The following is a 13,971-nucleotide window of genomic DNA, read 5'->3' on the forward strand; positions in this document are numbered from 1 at the left end:
AATTAAGGGGTCTCAGTATAAATAAATTATCTGAGAATGCAATATTATTGCCAGTATTATTAACAATTTTTGGCGCCATCTACGGCATAACGCTCAAGTTTGTCGAAAAAATAGTTTTTCCTTTTCAAGCTAGATGGCGACTGTACAAAAAAATCGTTAGAAAAAGTTAGTGGCACCGCCTAGTGTTGAAGGACCGAACTATTTTTCGGAGTTTGATCAGCGCCTCTATCGGGAAAACGCTCAAGTTTGTTCTCGAATAGTTCCTCTTTTTAGTGCTACATGGCGCCATTTGCACTGTTTTTTTTTACCGACACAGTCGGCACATTACCATAATGTCGGTAAATGGTGTTATCCAGCGATGAAAGAAGAACTATTCGAGAACAAACTTGAGCTTTTTCCCGATAGAGGCGCTGACCAAACAAACAACAAAAAATAGTTCCACGATTTATTATTAATTTAAAAATGTTAGTCTATATTTATTCCAAATTAATGGCTCTTTTCTAAAATTCTTCATGAATTCCCCAATTAAAAATATACATAATATGCTATTAAAAGTACAGATTCAATAAAAATAGAAATAATTGTTTAAGTACTTATATATTGTAGTATTTGTTTAATTTGTTTATTATACATGTTTGTTACTATACATTCTGTTATTATGTCTATTTCGCTGGTTCAAAGGTATAATGAACCTTTCCTGGCCCTGGATACTGTTTCTCTGCCTAAAATCACAAGTTATTCACTTGTTAATATATATGTGTGTGTGTATATATATATATATATATTTGATAATTGATACTTACTAAAAATGGTTTAGTTTTTGGCATAAAATGATAAATAACGAAAGAGCCAAGGAAAACTGTTACAAAAATAACTGCAGCTAAATAATGATCCACTTGTGTTCGAACACCATAAGCAAACCGATCTTCTCCCATCATATCAAAATGCCTATGTATCTACAACGTTAAACAGCTACATGAAGTAATTATTCCAAATATAGAAATCTAATGGCATATTTATTAATAACATAAACCTACAGGTTCGTCATAATTCCTCCTTAAAGCAGGGAAATCCCAAGGATAATAAGGATCTTTTGCTTCTACACCTATCCATGGCAGGTCTGGATAATCTCCTGCACCAAACTCATCATCAGGATAAGGTTTGTACTCGGATGGATGTAAACCATATTTTTCCGCAGCTTTCACTCTCTCTTCTTCTGTTAATGGATATAATCCTGGCAACCACTTTCTCATAGCTCTGGCTAAAGGAAACAAAAAACTATACACAATCAGTTTATGCAATGTATGGAGTTTTTTCTTTTATTATCATTCGTATGGTTGTAAACAAATCTTCTGAACGATTCTTACGTAATAAATAAAGTTTAACCTATAGAAATCGTTTAATACTTACGTTTAATATCGGCATCTATTTGACGAAATTGTTCTTCAGTGAGGAGGTTTCTAGTAATAGAATAAACAAATTTATTTTTCATCAATAATTTATTAGACAAGCTCCCGAAATTCTTCAAGAGAGCCATTTTCACAAGTCTTATACCATACAACAATGCCAAACGCAATATCGGAAGTTACATTTGATTCCCCTCGCTACCAGCGCATACTAGCACTGACTTAATGACCAATAACTGATTATGACTAGCAAATACTAAACTCAAGCACAAAGTACTTTCAACCACAGAACAGGAAGAGTACTCGACATACAAAAGAGTATATTATATAGATTATACACTCTGTAACGTAAATAGAAAGGCCACAGAATAGTTTACAGAAACGAAACTCTAGTGTCTCAAATACGAAAACGTTTTCTAAGAAGTATTATACGATGCCTTAGTAATATCGACAAGTAAAATGTGGTTAAATTAGAAACCAGATTCAAACATTAATTTGGTCATTCGATTATTGGTTGTATTGATTGATCATAGAGTAATTTTAAGAAATACTCTGTTTCAGAATGATGAATACATAGCTCGAACGCCATCTCTAGGTGGCTGCAACAGTACGAAACAAGCATATTTCTGTTTACAATTACATAAAAATTCATTCCATAAAATTCAAAAGGAATTAAATATTTAACTATCAGTATCTATTCATCAATAGTATTCCTTAATTCTAATTAATAAATCTTCGTAATATTATAATCGAAATTTCTATGTAAAAATGTTGGTATTGCAAGCCTTATTTACAAACGAAGATAATTCTTCTTTCTCATACACTTGTACATAAATAATTGTTTGAATTAATTATGTATTTTCATTGACCTTACGGTTGAGCCTTATATTTATCGAGGAAATAAAACATAGGCGTACGAAGTGGCTTCAAACTGACGGCCATGTTTTCCGACGTGTTAACGTATTACGGATAGAGACAGCAGGAAAATGGCCGGTAGCGTGTGTTTGCAGTGTTGTTCAATTTTGTGTAACTTTCGATAAATTCCTTCGTTTAATATACAAGGATGTACGCCTAAAAGGGAATTTCTTTCCATGAGAGAATAAGTTTTAACACGGTACGTATGGACGCAAGTTTTCTGCGAACGTAATCAAAATTCCGTGATAGCATGAAATCGTCGTATCTGACTAGAAACCAAAATGAGTTGTCAGATTTTTCGCGGAGATGAACCAATTTCTAACGAACGTTAGCCAAATAATGTGTTTTTAGATATAAATTAATTCAACTAAACGTATTCGATCGATGTCTCACAATTTAAGTACTTTGTGAAATCTCACCTGTGTGTGGACAAGGTTTGTGTACCTGTGCAACCCTGTAATTTTTTAACTCTACGAGAATTGTTTCTTATATTTTTTTAATATTACGTAATTATTGCTCAAGTTGAGATTAATTAATTCAATGCATGAAAATCGTGATTTAACCCTCGTAAAATTACAATATTTAAAACATTTCTGAGATACTAATCAGACTATGTACATGTATTGGTTAGGAAAGTTTCAAGTGTTTAATTTGTTTACAATTATGAAGAAAGACGACTTGAAACTAGAATTCGTAAATAACAGAATAAATAATATCGCTAATTTATAACTTTTTCTGTGTTTCAGGTGACTCTGTACACGTCAAAGTGGAAGCATACTAACATGGCAAGTCCTTCGCCACAGTCATCTCCCATGCCTCCACCGCAAGCTCCAAGCCCTATGGGTCCTCCTCAGCAGGCACCATCACCTTCTAATCCACAAGGAAGTCCAATGGGTCTCCCACAGCATCATCCTCATAGTCCAACATATCAAACTGGTCAATCAATTCCATCTGGTGGTCCACCTATGTCTCAACCACCGCCACAACAACAAAACTATCCGTCACACCCTCAACAAATGCAATCAAGCATGGGTCCACAGGTAAGGGGCAATATTAATGTGAATTATTTTGTCTTGAAAAACCTTTCTTTATTTGGAACTACATGTTTTATTTATTTGTGTCATTCATAAATGATCAAAGGGAGGAATACTATAGATCAGTAGCTTATAAAATAAAAATTGAAGACTGATTTATTGTACATGTTTGATATTTATATACATGAATATTCAGAATGAATAATACAGTTTTGTATGCGACTTGAAAAGGTTTATCTCAGGTTTCTGTTTATAGCTTTTAAGTCTGCACTTTTAAAGAGATCAACCAGCTGATTGGCAATCTGATTGTTGCAGGCTGCTATAACTTTAGGTGTTATCAAATCCAATTCTCCACCTAAAAAAAAAGAATGTAGTTTTGAAGTCTCGAATAGTAGTCAATTTATAATTAATACATACCAGCTGTATCTATCACTGTTCCTCCAGCCTCTTCTATTATCAGTTTTCCAGCAGCAACATCCCAAGCATCTATGCTTTCAATGTGATATGCTTCTACTGCACCCATTGCAACATAACATAGCGTAAGAGCAGCAGTGCCTAATGATCTTATTCTAAAAATAGAGAATTTCTTCGAATGATTTATCTTAATATTACTTCCAAAAATATTGATTTAAGATAAAAGCAGAAATTACCCGTGAGTTCCTTGAATTAAGGCATGCATCCTACTATACACAGTGACCAGATAATTTGAATCTTTGGCAATCCATGGTTCCATTGCAACTAATGTTTGCGATAGATCTGAAGGAGTGAAAGACATGTTTAGATAAGGATGATATTTTCATTAACTTTTATTTACAAATTAATATACCTGTAACATCCGATGTCTTTATAGGATGTCCATTTAAAAACGCTCCTTTGTGCCTCTTTGCAGAGAAGAATTGCCTCATTAGAGGATTGTACACCATTCCAATTTCTATCTTCTTATTTATCAGTAACGCTAAAGAGATACACGTGTGCGGAAATCGGTGTACAAAATTTGTCGTGCCATCTATAGGATCGATGATCCACGTTGGATCATTGGTCAACTTTGGTAAACAATTTCCTCCCGCGGTCGCTTCTTCTCCGATAAACCTACAAGTTTATTTCTTTGTCGTTAAAAATATATATTCGTTCTTTGTTCTTTGTAAGATGCTTACTTGTGTTCCGGATATGTTTTCGATAATTGCTTCTGTAAGTCATCCTCAATTTTTCGATCGTACTCTGTCACGAGATCCCAATCGATACCTTTACTTTTTACGTTTTTCTTTAAATTAATCGCACTTTCTATTACCTAAAATTTAATATTTATTTGATAAAAAAGAAAACGATAGCAAGGTAAGTCCTGCCTAAATTTCTAATATTATTATTAATTTCTGCTTATGTACAGTATACTCTCGTACTTTTCCCGCCTTTAGAACCAGTTTCTCAGCGACGCTGTAATACTCCTCTATGTCGTGCGAGTCGGTCATACTTCTCGCAAGGCTTACACTGTTACACCGGTGATTACAAGATAACTCGACTGAAATTGCGCGTACGTCAATTCGAGATTTCTGCTTGAACTGACACTGGTAACGATGCACTTGCTGGCCTATATAGCGACTAGAATGGAAGAAAGAAGAGAGCGGGGCGATAGAGAAATAGGTGGGGCGAAAATCCGTAATGTCTGATTTAGCACACGCGTGCATTATGCGTTGTTTAGTATACGTGTATCGTTACCTCTAATATAATTCAGTCGCGTGGTGTAACTCGATTCCTCGTATAAAGAAGCATTAACCGTGAAGGTGCTTTACCAATGCTTCATATGCAGAATATTCATAGCTGTTTTTCTTTTGATTTTATGTCATTAGCACACCCGTTTCGTCACAAAATTCTCCAGTCGTTCTATCACTGATAAGAGATGAAACATGGATTCGTCAAGTACGAGGAAGAGGAATCTGGGGCTTAAAGAAATATCTTTTCTATTTATTTCTATTAAAATTTTTATTGGTAGAATTTTCTTCTAAACGACGCGACGCTAGTTTCTCTTCCACCCATGTGTGGGTAACATTTAGAATCAATGCTATCGGTAGGAACTAAAAGTTTTGTTTCATTTGATCGTAACTACAATATTGAAATTATTTGTTTCTCTTCTCCACTCGTTGGTCAGCCTCGCGAATAATTCTGACGATTTCTCGCGCGATTTTTTCGTTACACGCCCCAACAGCACGCGGCTTCATGATGTCGATCTTCTCCCCTGTAATTCAAACGTGATCGGTACAAGGATTTTATAATTGCACCCGTACGATTCGGAAACACGGGAAACGTTTCTTATCGACCTGGAAAATTGAAAACTCGAAGAAATACGCGTTCCATGAATAATTCAATCACCTGTTACACGGTCGACGACTACACCCCCGGCTTCTGAAATGATTAATGACGCCGCGGCGATATCCCACGTTGAGATTCCTGGCCCTTCGATATAATAGGCCTCCACGATTCCCACTGCGACGTAGCATAAAGTTAATGCTGCCACTCCAAGAGTTCGAATCCTTTAAAGAAGGATGAAGCAAAGAAAGAAAGAAATTTGAACGAAAAGTTCACGAAAAGCTTGATTCGTTATAGCTCATCTTCTTACCCTTGAGCTTCCAATACGATTGCTTGTAATCTCTCGATAGTCTTCTCCTTCAAGTCGTCCACCTTTATGAAACCACTTTCTATGCAAACTAAAGCTTTCGACAGGTCTGCGAAAACAACGAAACTTTCGTTGAAATTTATTCAAGCAAATTTTGTCTAACAAGGAATATTGGCCAATTGTTCAATCCTGTTTACCTTGAACTTGAGAAACTCTTATGGGTTTGTCATTCAAGAATGCACCACGTCCTTTCCTCGCGGTGAACAGTTGCTCGAGAATAGGATTATAAACGATACCAATCACCATTTCCTTGTTAATCGCTAGACCAATCACGACGCATGTGTGAGGGAATCCGTGAATGAAGTTGGTGGTACCGTCGATAGGATCTATGATCCACGTAGGATCGTCGGTCAACTCTGGAAGCTCTTTTCCAGTCGACTCCTCGCCTATGAATCTGTGCACAAATCAGAGCGGAGTGAAAATGATCACCTGAATAACAAATTTCGAGCGACGATAAACTTTCGAATCGCCGCTTTATTCGATATGTCATAAATTGGGATTTAAAAAAAAAAAAAAACAAAAAAAATGAAAAACTAAGAGCGTACCTATGATTCGGGAACTTGGTTTTGAGGGTGCCAATGATAACGTCCTCTATCTTGCGATCGTACTCGGTCACCAGATCCCAGGCGCCTTGTTTTTCGTCGACTTTCTTCAGTCCGTTGATGGCTGCCTTGAGAATCTTTAAAAAAAAACGCGCGAACTTGTTACTTTTCTCGTATTTAATTATTCGAAGAATGAGTTCGCGTATCAGGCACTGCTCTAACGTCATTAAATACGGTTGCGATATTGCAACAGAACATGCGGGTATAGCGAAACACGAGACAGGGCAATCTGAAATATGTAAAACGTTGCGACGAATCCAACATGTCTTTGCCAAAGAAGAAGGTACGAATAAAATGGCGTAATCTAGGTGCAAGTTTAGAAATCTTATTCTTATATTCAAAATAGCCTTTTATTATGCTAAAAACTAGCAACGAAACTTCCCGCTGCAACAATTTTGCATCGAAACAAAAAATATGCTAATACGCAACACCGCGAACACACAATGAATGCTTCTCAGTGCGTCACCCTTTTTACCTTTCACTTCTTTCGGCCAAAGCAACTCGTTTGACGTTACAGATGATTTTTTTTTACAACCACAATAAAATGGACATTCGAAAGGAAAAGATAAGGCGACGATATGCGACAATATTCATTAGCAGTCAAAGTTAAGAAACCTTTAAAGATACAATCGAATCTATCCAAGTATCTCAAAGACCAACCAGAGAGTTCGTAAAAAAATGTTGAATCAGATATTGTCAGTGACTCAGCCGACAGGCGGTTGCATGTTGCAAAATAAAAAATTAAACATTTTTACGCAATATTCGATAATGGCATCTAGGAAACTGTAACCAAAGGTAATTCCCCTATCGACTACAGAGAGATAGATATCATACATTTAGATCGTGTAAGAGAACTCTAAAAGGATATCGTTGCACTTTCAAACGCAACTCTGGGAAAACCTGCGGATTTGTATAGTAGGAAGGCATTTGGTTTCTTTAATTCTATTCAGTGACGCTCGACAAGGAAAACCCTAGAGTTCTTAAGAAAACTTCACAGGTGTCTTATTACGCTTTCGAGAGTAAATCTGGGGAAACCTCTGCGATTGATACGGATGCAAACGTGCGTCACTCTCATTCACAGTATTTTCCCGTGTTGTCAATGAGTTCCGTTCTTTCTATTACTCATTCTTCCGTGTATTTAACGAACAATGTCGCTAAATGCAACGCTGCTTATCGTTCCAATAGCTCCTAGTGATTCCATATTCCATCGCTCGAAATAATTAGGCCACACCCTTGGGCGATTCCAGAAAATAACACAATTATTAAAATGCCTTATCGATTGCAGCTCTTCGTTAAACCTCTTTGTATGCGTGAGCAGTGCGGGGAACGAACCCGTTGGAGTAAATCAGTGCTTCCCAATGTTTTTCACACCATGACACACTTATGCAAGGCTAAACCTTTTATCGTACACTTTTTCAAATAACGTTTCAGCAAAATCCATGAATAATTACGAAAGTTTTCTGTGACTGTGATTAATATTTATTTAACGTAATCTCGTCGATGTAGGAAGCATTTTATTCGATGACCTTTTCCCGCCTGCGAATATTTCCGATATATCTGAACAAGTGTTACATCAGAAATGACGTCAAATAGGATGAAGGAACTTTTGCAACCACTTTCCTTCCAATCTCTCGTTCGAAACAACAATATACGCGGAATTTAATTGTAAATTGATCAATTATTCGATCCGTTACATTTTTGAATGCATGGTAATCTAAAGCATCGATAAACGCGACACTCTTAGTGTCTTGAAAAAGGAAACGAAGTATCTCTCGAGATCTTATCGTTTCCCTGGACGCGCGAGCCTTATTTTCTCGCACAGTCACGGATAGCGAACGTGTTAATACTTTTACACGCAGCGACGGTGGCATGGATCGATCCACGTGAAAAATTATATAATTACCAAGTAAATACATTGCATTCATTTGCAGATAGAACGCAGACGAAGATACATTTCATTAAACAGTGTCACAATCGTCATGTTTTACTATCCTCGCTCGAACAAGAACTGTATAACGAGTTCCAGTTTCTAGAATCACCCTGTTTAGAGCAGCAACGCTTAGAGATTTTTTTTGCAGAAAAATTGACGTAACCCGAATCTTTTAGGTCGTCAAAAGAGTTATATTAGTCTATTAGAATTGGCCACCTTGGGTCGTTTCAGCGCGCGACGAGTACGCGAACTAGTGAAGAAGTTATATAAATTTCAAATAACTTCTGAGTTAAGTTAACACTAAACCTACCTAAGGTTTTCGAACATTTCTGTACAGTTCTTGTGTACAGTATATGCATTATTCAACTTGGCACCACGTGAAATATTTCTGCATTCAATTTAAAAAAATGTCTCCAAGACTGTGGTCTCCAACTTCGTTTGGTCACGGTAGAAACAGGTACGAATGAAACCTATAATAATCTCTATATTCAAAATACGTGAAATCCAACGAGTTCGAGTCGAGTCAGTCTCATAAATCTTGTGTACTATCAAAATAAGTAAAATTATAGAGCATCAGTCGCCATGTTCGATGTCATCAGAGTAGAAAAACGTCTACCTCGCGTGGATTACCTCGGTTGATTAGTTTGACGACCTCTCGCGATCTCGGAACGAAAATTGGGATACGTCGCTTCCTCCCGGAAGCGTGCTTAAGCTCGCAGAAGCGCGGAAGATGAATTGTTGTTAGATTTCCGAGGGTATATAAGTGGTAGAATGCTTACTTGTGCGGCGTCTCGAGTCAGCTTGATGGCGAAGTCGTAGTACACGTCCTCAGCGTAACGCGCCATGTTCGTAGGCTTCCTGGTGAATGGCGAACGGCGAACGCTAGATCCTCGACGGGAAAACGCATCAGCGGGTACTGCGTTGGCCAGAACAACACCGTGTACTTTTTGTTCGATTCGAAATGTGTTGCAGGAATGACTCAAGGATGACTCGGTCTATCGATTCGCGCTCTTCCACCTTCGCACGAACGCGTTTTCGGTTTCTGTTTATCGATTTCGTCGCTGCAGGCGACCATTTTTACTTTTTTTTCTTTTTTCATTTTTTAATCCCACGCCGCGATAGCGAAGTTGACAAACGGTTACGCGATTTAATTCGGCAAACAGTCGGCTCGGAGACAGGTCTAATTTATTGGGGGTAAAACGATCCGACTGGTTGCAGCCTCGTTTCCTGATCTTTTAGATTGGTGATTGTTGAGTTTCTGAGACCAGTGGGATGCTTAGGAACGTCATTTTGGATCCAGATCGAAATACTAATGCTCGGGAGAATGTTAATCGCAGATTTGATTATACTTTAGTTTATCGATTTTGTTATTGGGACACTCAATGTGTAATTGTATTGGGTTGTCCGGAAAGTTCATGCCTATTTTTAAGAAAAATTCAAAGGCATGTTTGAATTTTGATGTATATTTATTGAATTATATATGTACTATTTTGTTACACAACCTTTCCACCTGTTAAGGAATGTACACATTTTATTTGTTTTCAGCCATTCCGATGTATTCAGACCTGTACCGCCTACTAAAAATCGGCATGGACTTTCCAGACAGCCCAATATAATTCTATGAATATACGGTGAATCCCATAAATATTCGTACCCTCTATGTCTATTGAAGAAATCTGACTAAATTAAATAATAGTTTCGATATTACAAAATGAATTTTTCATTATAAATGAATTCTGAGATGCTGCTCCTTATTTGTAGTTTCGAAATAAATGCTAGAAAATGATAGCGTTGGGACTGCAATTTACAGCCTTAAGTTATGTTGCCTTAAAGTAAAGCAAAAACTCGAAGTCAACTGAGTTTGAACCACTGAATATTTAATTCCATGATTGAAATCCTAACTTGTATTCTGCATGTAACGAACAAAGAATCTCTCATCGTTCGTTCGTTGTACGAAATGTTTATCTTGATAAGAATGTTGCCCATCTCTGATAACTAATGTCTAAGAATACATGTTAAATGACTCGACGGTTTCGTCACAGTTTCACAGGCACTAATTCTGCCTATCGCTGTTTGAACGAGCATCTATAAAATGTTCCTACAAGGAACTTTGGAAGATAATACGCGTAATTGTCATTCCACGTATCCTTGAGATTTACCGATCCTTGTAACCGATTAGCGCCTTCGTGACATTGAAAAGGGTATTTTTTGTCGGGAGGCGTGACGAGACAGTTTTAGATCTCGAAACTCGAGAACTCGTTGTTAATTAATTGTTTCATTTTGAAATTTGTTGGCTGTACATGCTATATTTTAAACGAAAGTCTTAGTGATTGTTGCACAAGATTCAGCGTCTTTGTTATACATTTTCCCAAACCTTCTATTTTTCTGGGACACTTATTCAGCCGTAAAATTTCGCAATTGCAATTTGAGACGCGAATTGTATTAAATTCCCTCGACTAACCTTCGATTGCACTTCAACGTGTGCATAGCTATCTCTCAAGCAATGTACTCGCAACAGGATACGTGTATATCAGACGTGGAGGCTCGACTTGATTTATAATCGTCTTGTTTTTTTTGCGAGTCTCGTTAGCATGCCAGCAGTCGATGGAATAGTTAATTGTTTAATTCGTTTTCCCAGGCATTGCCTCAGATTTCTCGAAATCTATAACCGTTGCCGTAACGTTACGCGATGGCATTGAATATTCATTCGATGCTCGTCAAATGATGACAACTGTTTATACACGCGTCCATGAAGAATTAATCATAACAACGATACAAATAATGATCAGAAAAATTTGTGTAACTTTACGGTATCGCGTTGCCTGCCACGTGAAGTTTCAGGTTTTTAGCATAATCGTTGCATGTTATCGGCATTGTTAAATATGAGCTAGCGGATAAAATAGCTGGTGAAGTAGCCAATCTTGCAACGACTATCTTACGATCGACTATTAATGCCAAACATCCTGACCTCCTTTATAAGGCTGAGGACACGAGATGACTGCGATAAAGAATGGAAATCCACAACCTCATCGCACCTACTACCGATTAAAGATGAACATTATGAAAAGAACTTTCTAAATGTTTTCTCGTGACGAGAAAACGTACGTCTAATAAATCGTTTACAAAATTGTTAAAAATATCACTTCGTTTATTTTTCGTACGAGTAAGCGACCCATCGATCGACGGAGTTACGTTTTTAGACCGTACGATAATCAATTATTACATTTTAATACTTTTCATTTGTAAAATGAAAACAAAGTATTCCTCGCTTAGAACGATGAGTCTATCCTAAGTGTATTTTCGAGACGGTTTTTATTCTTCTAATTAACTTCTTCCTAATTAAGTCCTTGCCAGTCTCTTTCGCAGTGTTTTCAGGTCGGTATCGATTATCAGTTGCTTTATTTCCAACGCAAGTTTTTCATTCGCAGCTGCGATTGTGTTCCCCTTCATGAAGTCGTACTCGTCCCCTGTAAAGAAATATTTCTATTACTCGAATACGTGAATTTGTTGGCCATGAATACTTATCATTCCAACTTCTAGCTTCTTTTCTATTTTATGCAATCGATGTATACCTTTTGTGTCGATCACCGTTCCGCCAGCTTCGCGAATGATCAACACTCCCGCTGCAACGTCCCAAGGATGAAGGCCGTCCATTTGAAGGCAATCTAGCGCACCTTTCGCTATGTATGCCAGAGACAGAGTAGCTGATCCCATGTATCTAACTCTGAACACACAAAGTATCGATCAATTCACACCTCGACACGAAATTCGATTCCTCGATCGTTCTCCTCCGAATGTCAGAGCTTCGTCTGCGATCGTTTAGCATATCTTCTCGAGATGCTTGAAAAGAATTCTGCAACGTTTTCTTTTTTATTCTTACCCTCGAGAATTCGATAGAATGGCTCCAAATCTGCCCAGACTGATATCTCGACTATGCGCGTTGTATCGCAACGAATACAGTTCGACTTCTGCCAGAGACGTCTTCAGGTCTGCAAGAAATCATCTGTGAGAAAGTTTCGTGATACTTGCGAAAGAAACTACGTGATTACGTGGTTAAAAATGTTGTGCCCGAAGATTTTGCATACAAAGATTTGGAAGCAAGAATTTTAACGAAACTTGGTACACAAGTGGAGCATTGAAAATACTAGATATAAATATTGTTGTATATACGCTGATGTTTAAGAGGTGAAAATTACCCTTGAAATGATCAATTCTCATTCAGAGGTATTACAAAAGAAAAAGGCCAGTTTAAACTTTCGGACTAGACAAAGTCTTCAACAAAAATACGAGAACTTGTTTCTCGGTATGAACTACACTTTTGTAAATTAATCCGTAAATCTCCATGGCATAACCGCGCGAAATCCTTACGCGTACGTTATAAAAGGGATCGGTAAGCCGTGATTTAGAAATAGATGACTAATCTCCTGTTGCACTACGCAAGTTCATTGCCTGCGAACGTGGTCAATCATCGAGACGAATGCGCTAATAATTTTTAATGTATTCTCTGTTTCACCTTGACGAGTTTATTATTCCAAAGTTTAAGCATGCGAGTTTTTCGCTAGAAAGTCTCCGTTAGCGAAGCCAAATGGAGGATCACCTGTAACGTTGGAGGTCTTGATGGGTTTTCCATTTAAAAACGCGCCTTGTCCCTTGATCGCGGTGTACAATTCACCAGCCAGCGGGTTGTAAATTATTCCTATCGTGAGCTGCTTACAGATTGACAAACCCACGGAGATGCAAGTGTATGGAAACGAATTTACGTAATTTATGGTGCCATCGATGGGGTCTATGATCCATGTTGGCTTGTCGGTCAACACTGGTTTCTCTTTCGTTGCGTCGGTACTCTCCTCCCCCATAAACCTATAACGTTTTTTCCGTTATAAAACAATCATACAATTTCTATTCTTTCAGCGTTTTATTTTTTTTCCACTTTATAATATTTATATAGATTTTTAATAAATTTCTAACAACGGTACCCACGTTCGTTGCTACAAACTAACAGATTTTATAACTTACTCGTGGTCAGGGTATTCTTCTCGCAGACCTTTCGTCAACATTTCTTCTATTTTTCTGTCGTAATTCGTTACTAAATCCCACTCTTCCCCCTTGGACTCCACGATTTTCTCTCCCTCGAAGCCGCATTTGAACACCTAACGAGACAGCGAGTCGGGTAATAGACGTACATAAAACATGCAATCGCCTGGATCGCCATTCTTTGTCTTTATTGTTTATCTTTCTTGGGTTTATCTGATAAGTGACCGCATTCGATGATAAGTGACGAAAAGTCATCGATAATCGAATAGCTGTTTTTCATCTGTAGTCTTCATTTTTACTTCCGACTTGGTTTTTTATTTATATATTTAAATGGAGAACAAAACAATAGCCTATGACAGTTTTTAAACAAATTTATTTAATG

General features: G+C 37.4%; 5 protein-coding genes across 8 annotated transcripts in view; 1 reads left to right on the forward strand and 4 right to left on the reverse strand.

The window, feature by feature from the left end:
- Nucleotides 1–599: 599 nt before the first annotated feature.
- On the reverse strand, nt 600–1,901 carry LOC128890344 (NADH dehydrogenase [ubiquinone] 1 beta subcomplex subunit 8, mitochondrial). The gene is made up of 4 exons (XM_054148755.1): nt 1,411–1,901; nt 1,038–1,261; nt 804–956; nt 600–722 (listed from the first exon to the last, which is right to left on the reverse strand). The coding sequence occupies exons 1-4, from the start codon at nt 1,535–1,537 to the stop codon at nt 663–665; spliced, it is 564 nt and encodes a 187-aa protein (XP_054004730.1). The 5' UTR covers nt 1,538–1,901; the 3' UTR covers nt 600–662.
- Nucleotides 1,902–2,333: 432 nt separating this feature from the next.
- LOC128890335 (ATP-dependent helicase brm) overlaps nt 2,334–13,971 on the forward strand; it is a 25,709-nt gene continuing 14,071 nt past the window's right edge. For 2 of the 3 annotated variants that reach the window (XM_054148734.1, XM_054148736.1), the window contains exons 1-2: nt 2,334–2,520; nt 3,068–3,361. In XM_054148734.1, coding sequence (XP_054004709.1) covers nt 3,104–3,361 — 258 coding nt within the window. In that variant the 5' untranslated portion in view covers nt 2,334–2,520; nt 3,068–3,103. The remainder of the gene's footprint in view (nt 2,521–3,067; nt 3,362–13,971) is intronic. The other variant, XM_054148735.1, reaches the window with a different exon arrangement.
- LOC128890339 (inositol monophosphatase 2-like) lies at nt 3,494–4,939 on the reverse strand. Of its 2 annotated transcripts, none has more exons than XM_054148746.1 (6): nt 4,753–4,939; nt 4,510–4,643; nt 4,182–4,444; nt 4,006–4,111; nt 3,773–3,924; nt 3,494–3,710 (listed from the first exon to the last, which is right to left on the reverse strand). In XM_054148746.1, exons 1-6 carry the CDS (start codon nt 4,819–4,821, stop codon nt 3,589–3,591), a joined length of 846 nt encoding a protein of 281 aa, XP_054004721.1. In that variant the 5' UTR covers nt 4,822–4,939; the 3' UTR covers nt 3,494–3,588. The 2 variants fall into 2 exon arrangements, with proteins under 2 accessions (XP_054004721.1, XP_054004720.1); XM_054148745.1 differs by having other exon boundaries at nt 4,738–4,939.
- LOC128890343 (uncharacterized) lies at nt 5,316–9,836 on the reverse strand. The gene is made up of 6 exons (XM_054148754.1): nt 9,335–9,836; nt 6,569–6,702; nt 6,161–6,417; nt 5,967–6,072; nt 5,720–5,880; nt 5,316–5,585 (listed from the first exon to the last, which is right to left on the reverse strand). The coding sequence occupies exons 1-6, from the start codon at nt 9,398–9,400 to the stop codon at nt 5,467–5,469; spliced, it is 843 nt and encodes a 280-aa protein (XP_054004729.1). The 5' UTR covers nt 9,401–9,836; the 3' UTR covers nt 5,316–5,466.
- The window catches only part of LOC128890341 (uncharacterized), a 2,746-nt gene continuing 500 nt past the window's right edge, over nt 11,726–13,971 (reverse strand). Inside the window, exons 2-6 of the mRNA XM_054148752.1 lie at nt 13,572–13,705; nt 13,153–13,415; nt 12,436–12,544; nt 12,128–12,279; nt 11,726–12,022 (exon numbers count right to left, since the gene is read on the reverse strand). Of these exons, the coding sequence (XP_054004727.1) occupies nt 11,895–12,022; nt 12,128–12,279; nt 12,436–12,544; nt 13,153–13,415; nt 13,572–13,705 (786 nt within the window). The 3' untranslated portion in view covers nt 11,726–11,894. The remainder of the gene's footprint in view (nt 12,023–12,127; nt 12,280–12,435; nt 12,545–13,152; nt 13,416–13,571; nt 13,706–13,971) is intronic.

The sequence above is a fragment of the Hylaeus anthracinus genome, unplaced genomic scaffold (genome assembly GCF_026225885.1).
Source record: "Hylaeus anthracinus isolate JK02 unplaced genomic scaffold, UHH_iyHylAnth1.0_haploid 12000, whole genome shotgun sequence".
Lineage (NCBI taxonomy): Eukaryota > Metazoa > Arthropoda > Insecta > Hymenoptera > Colletidae > Hylaeus > Hylaeus anthracinus.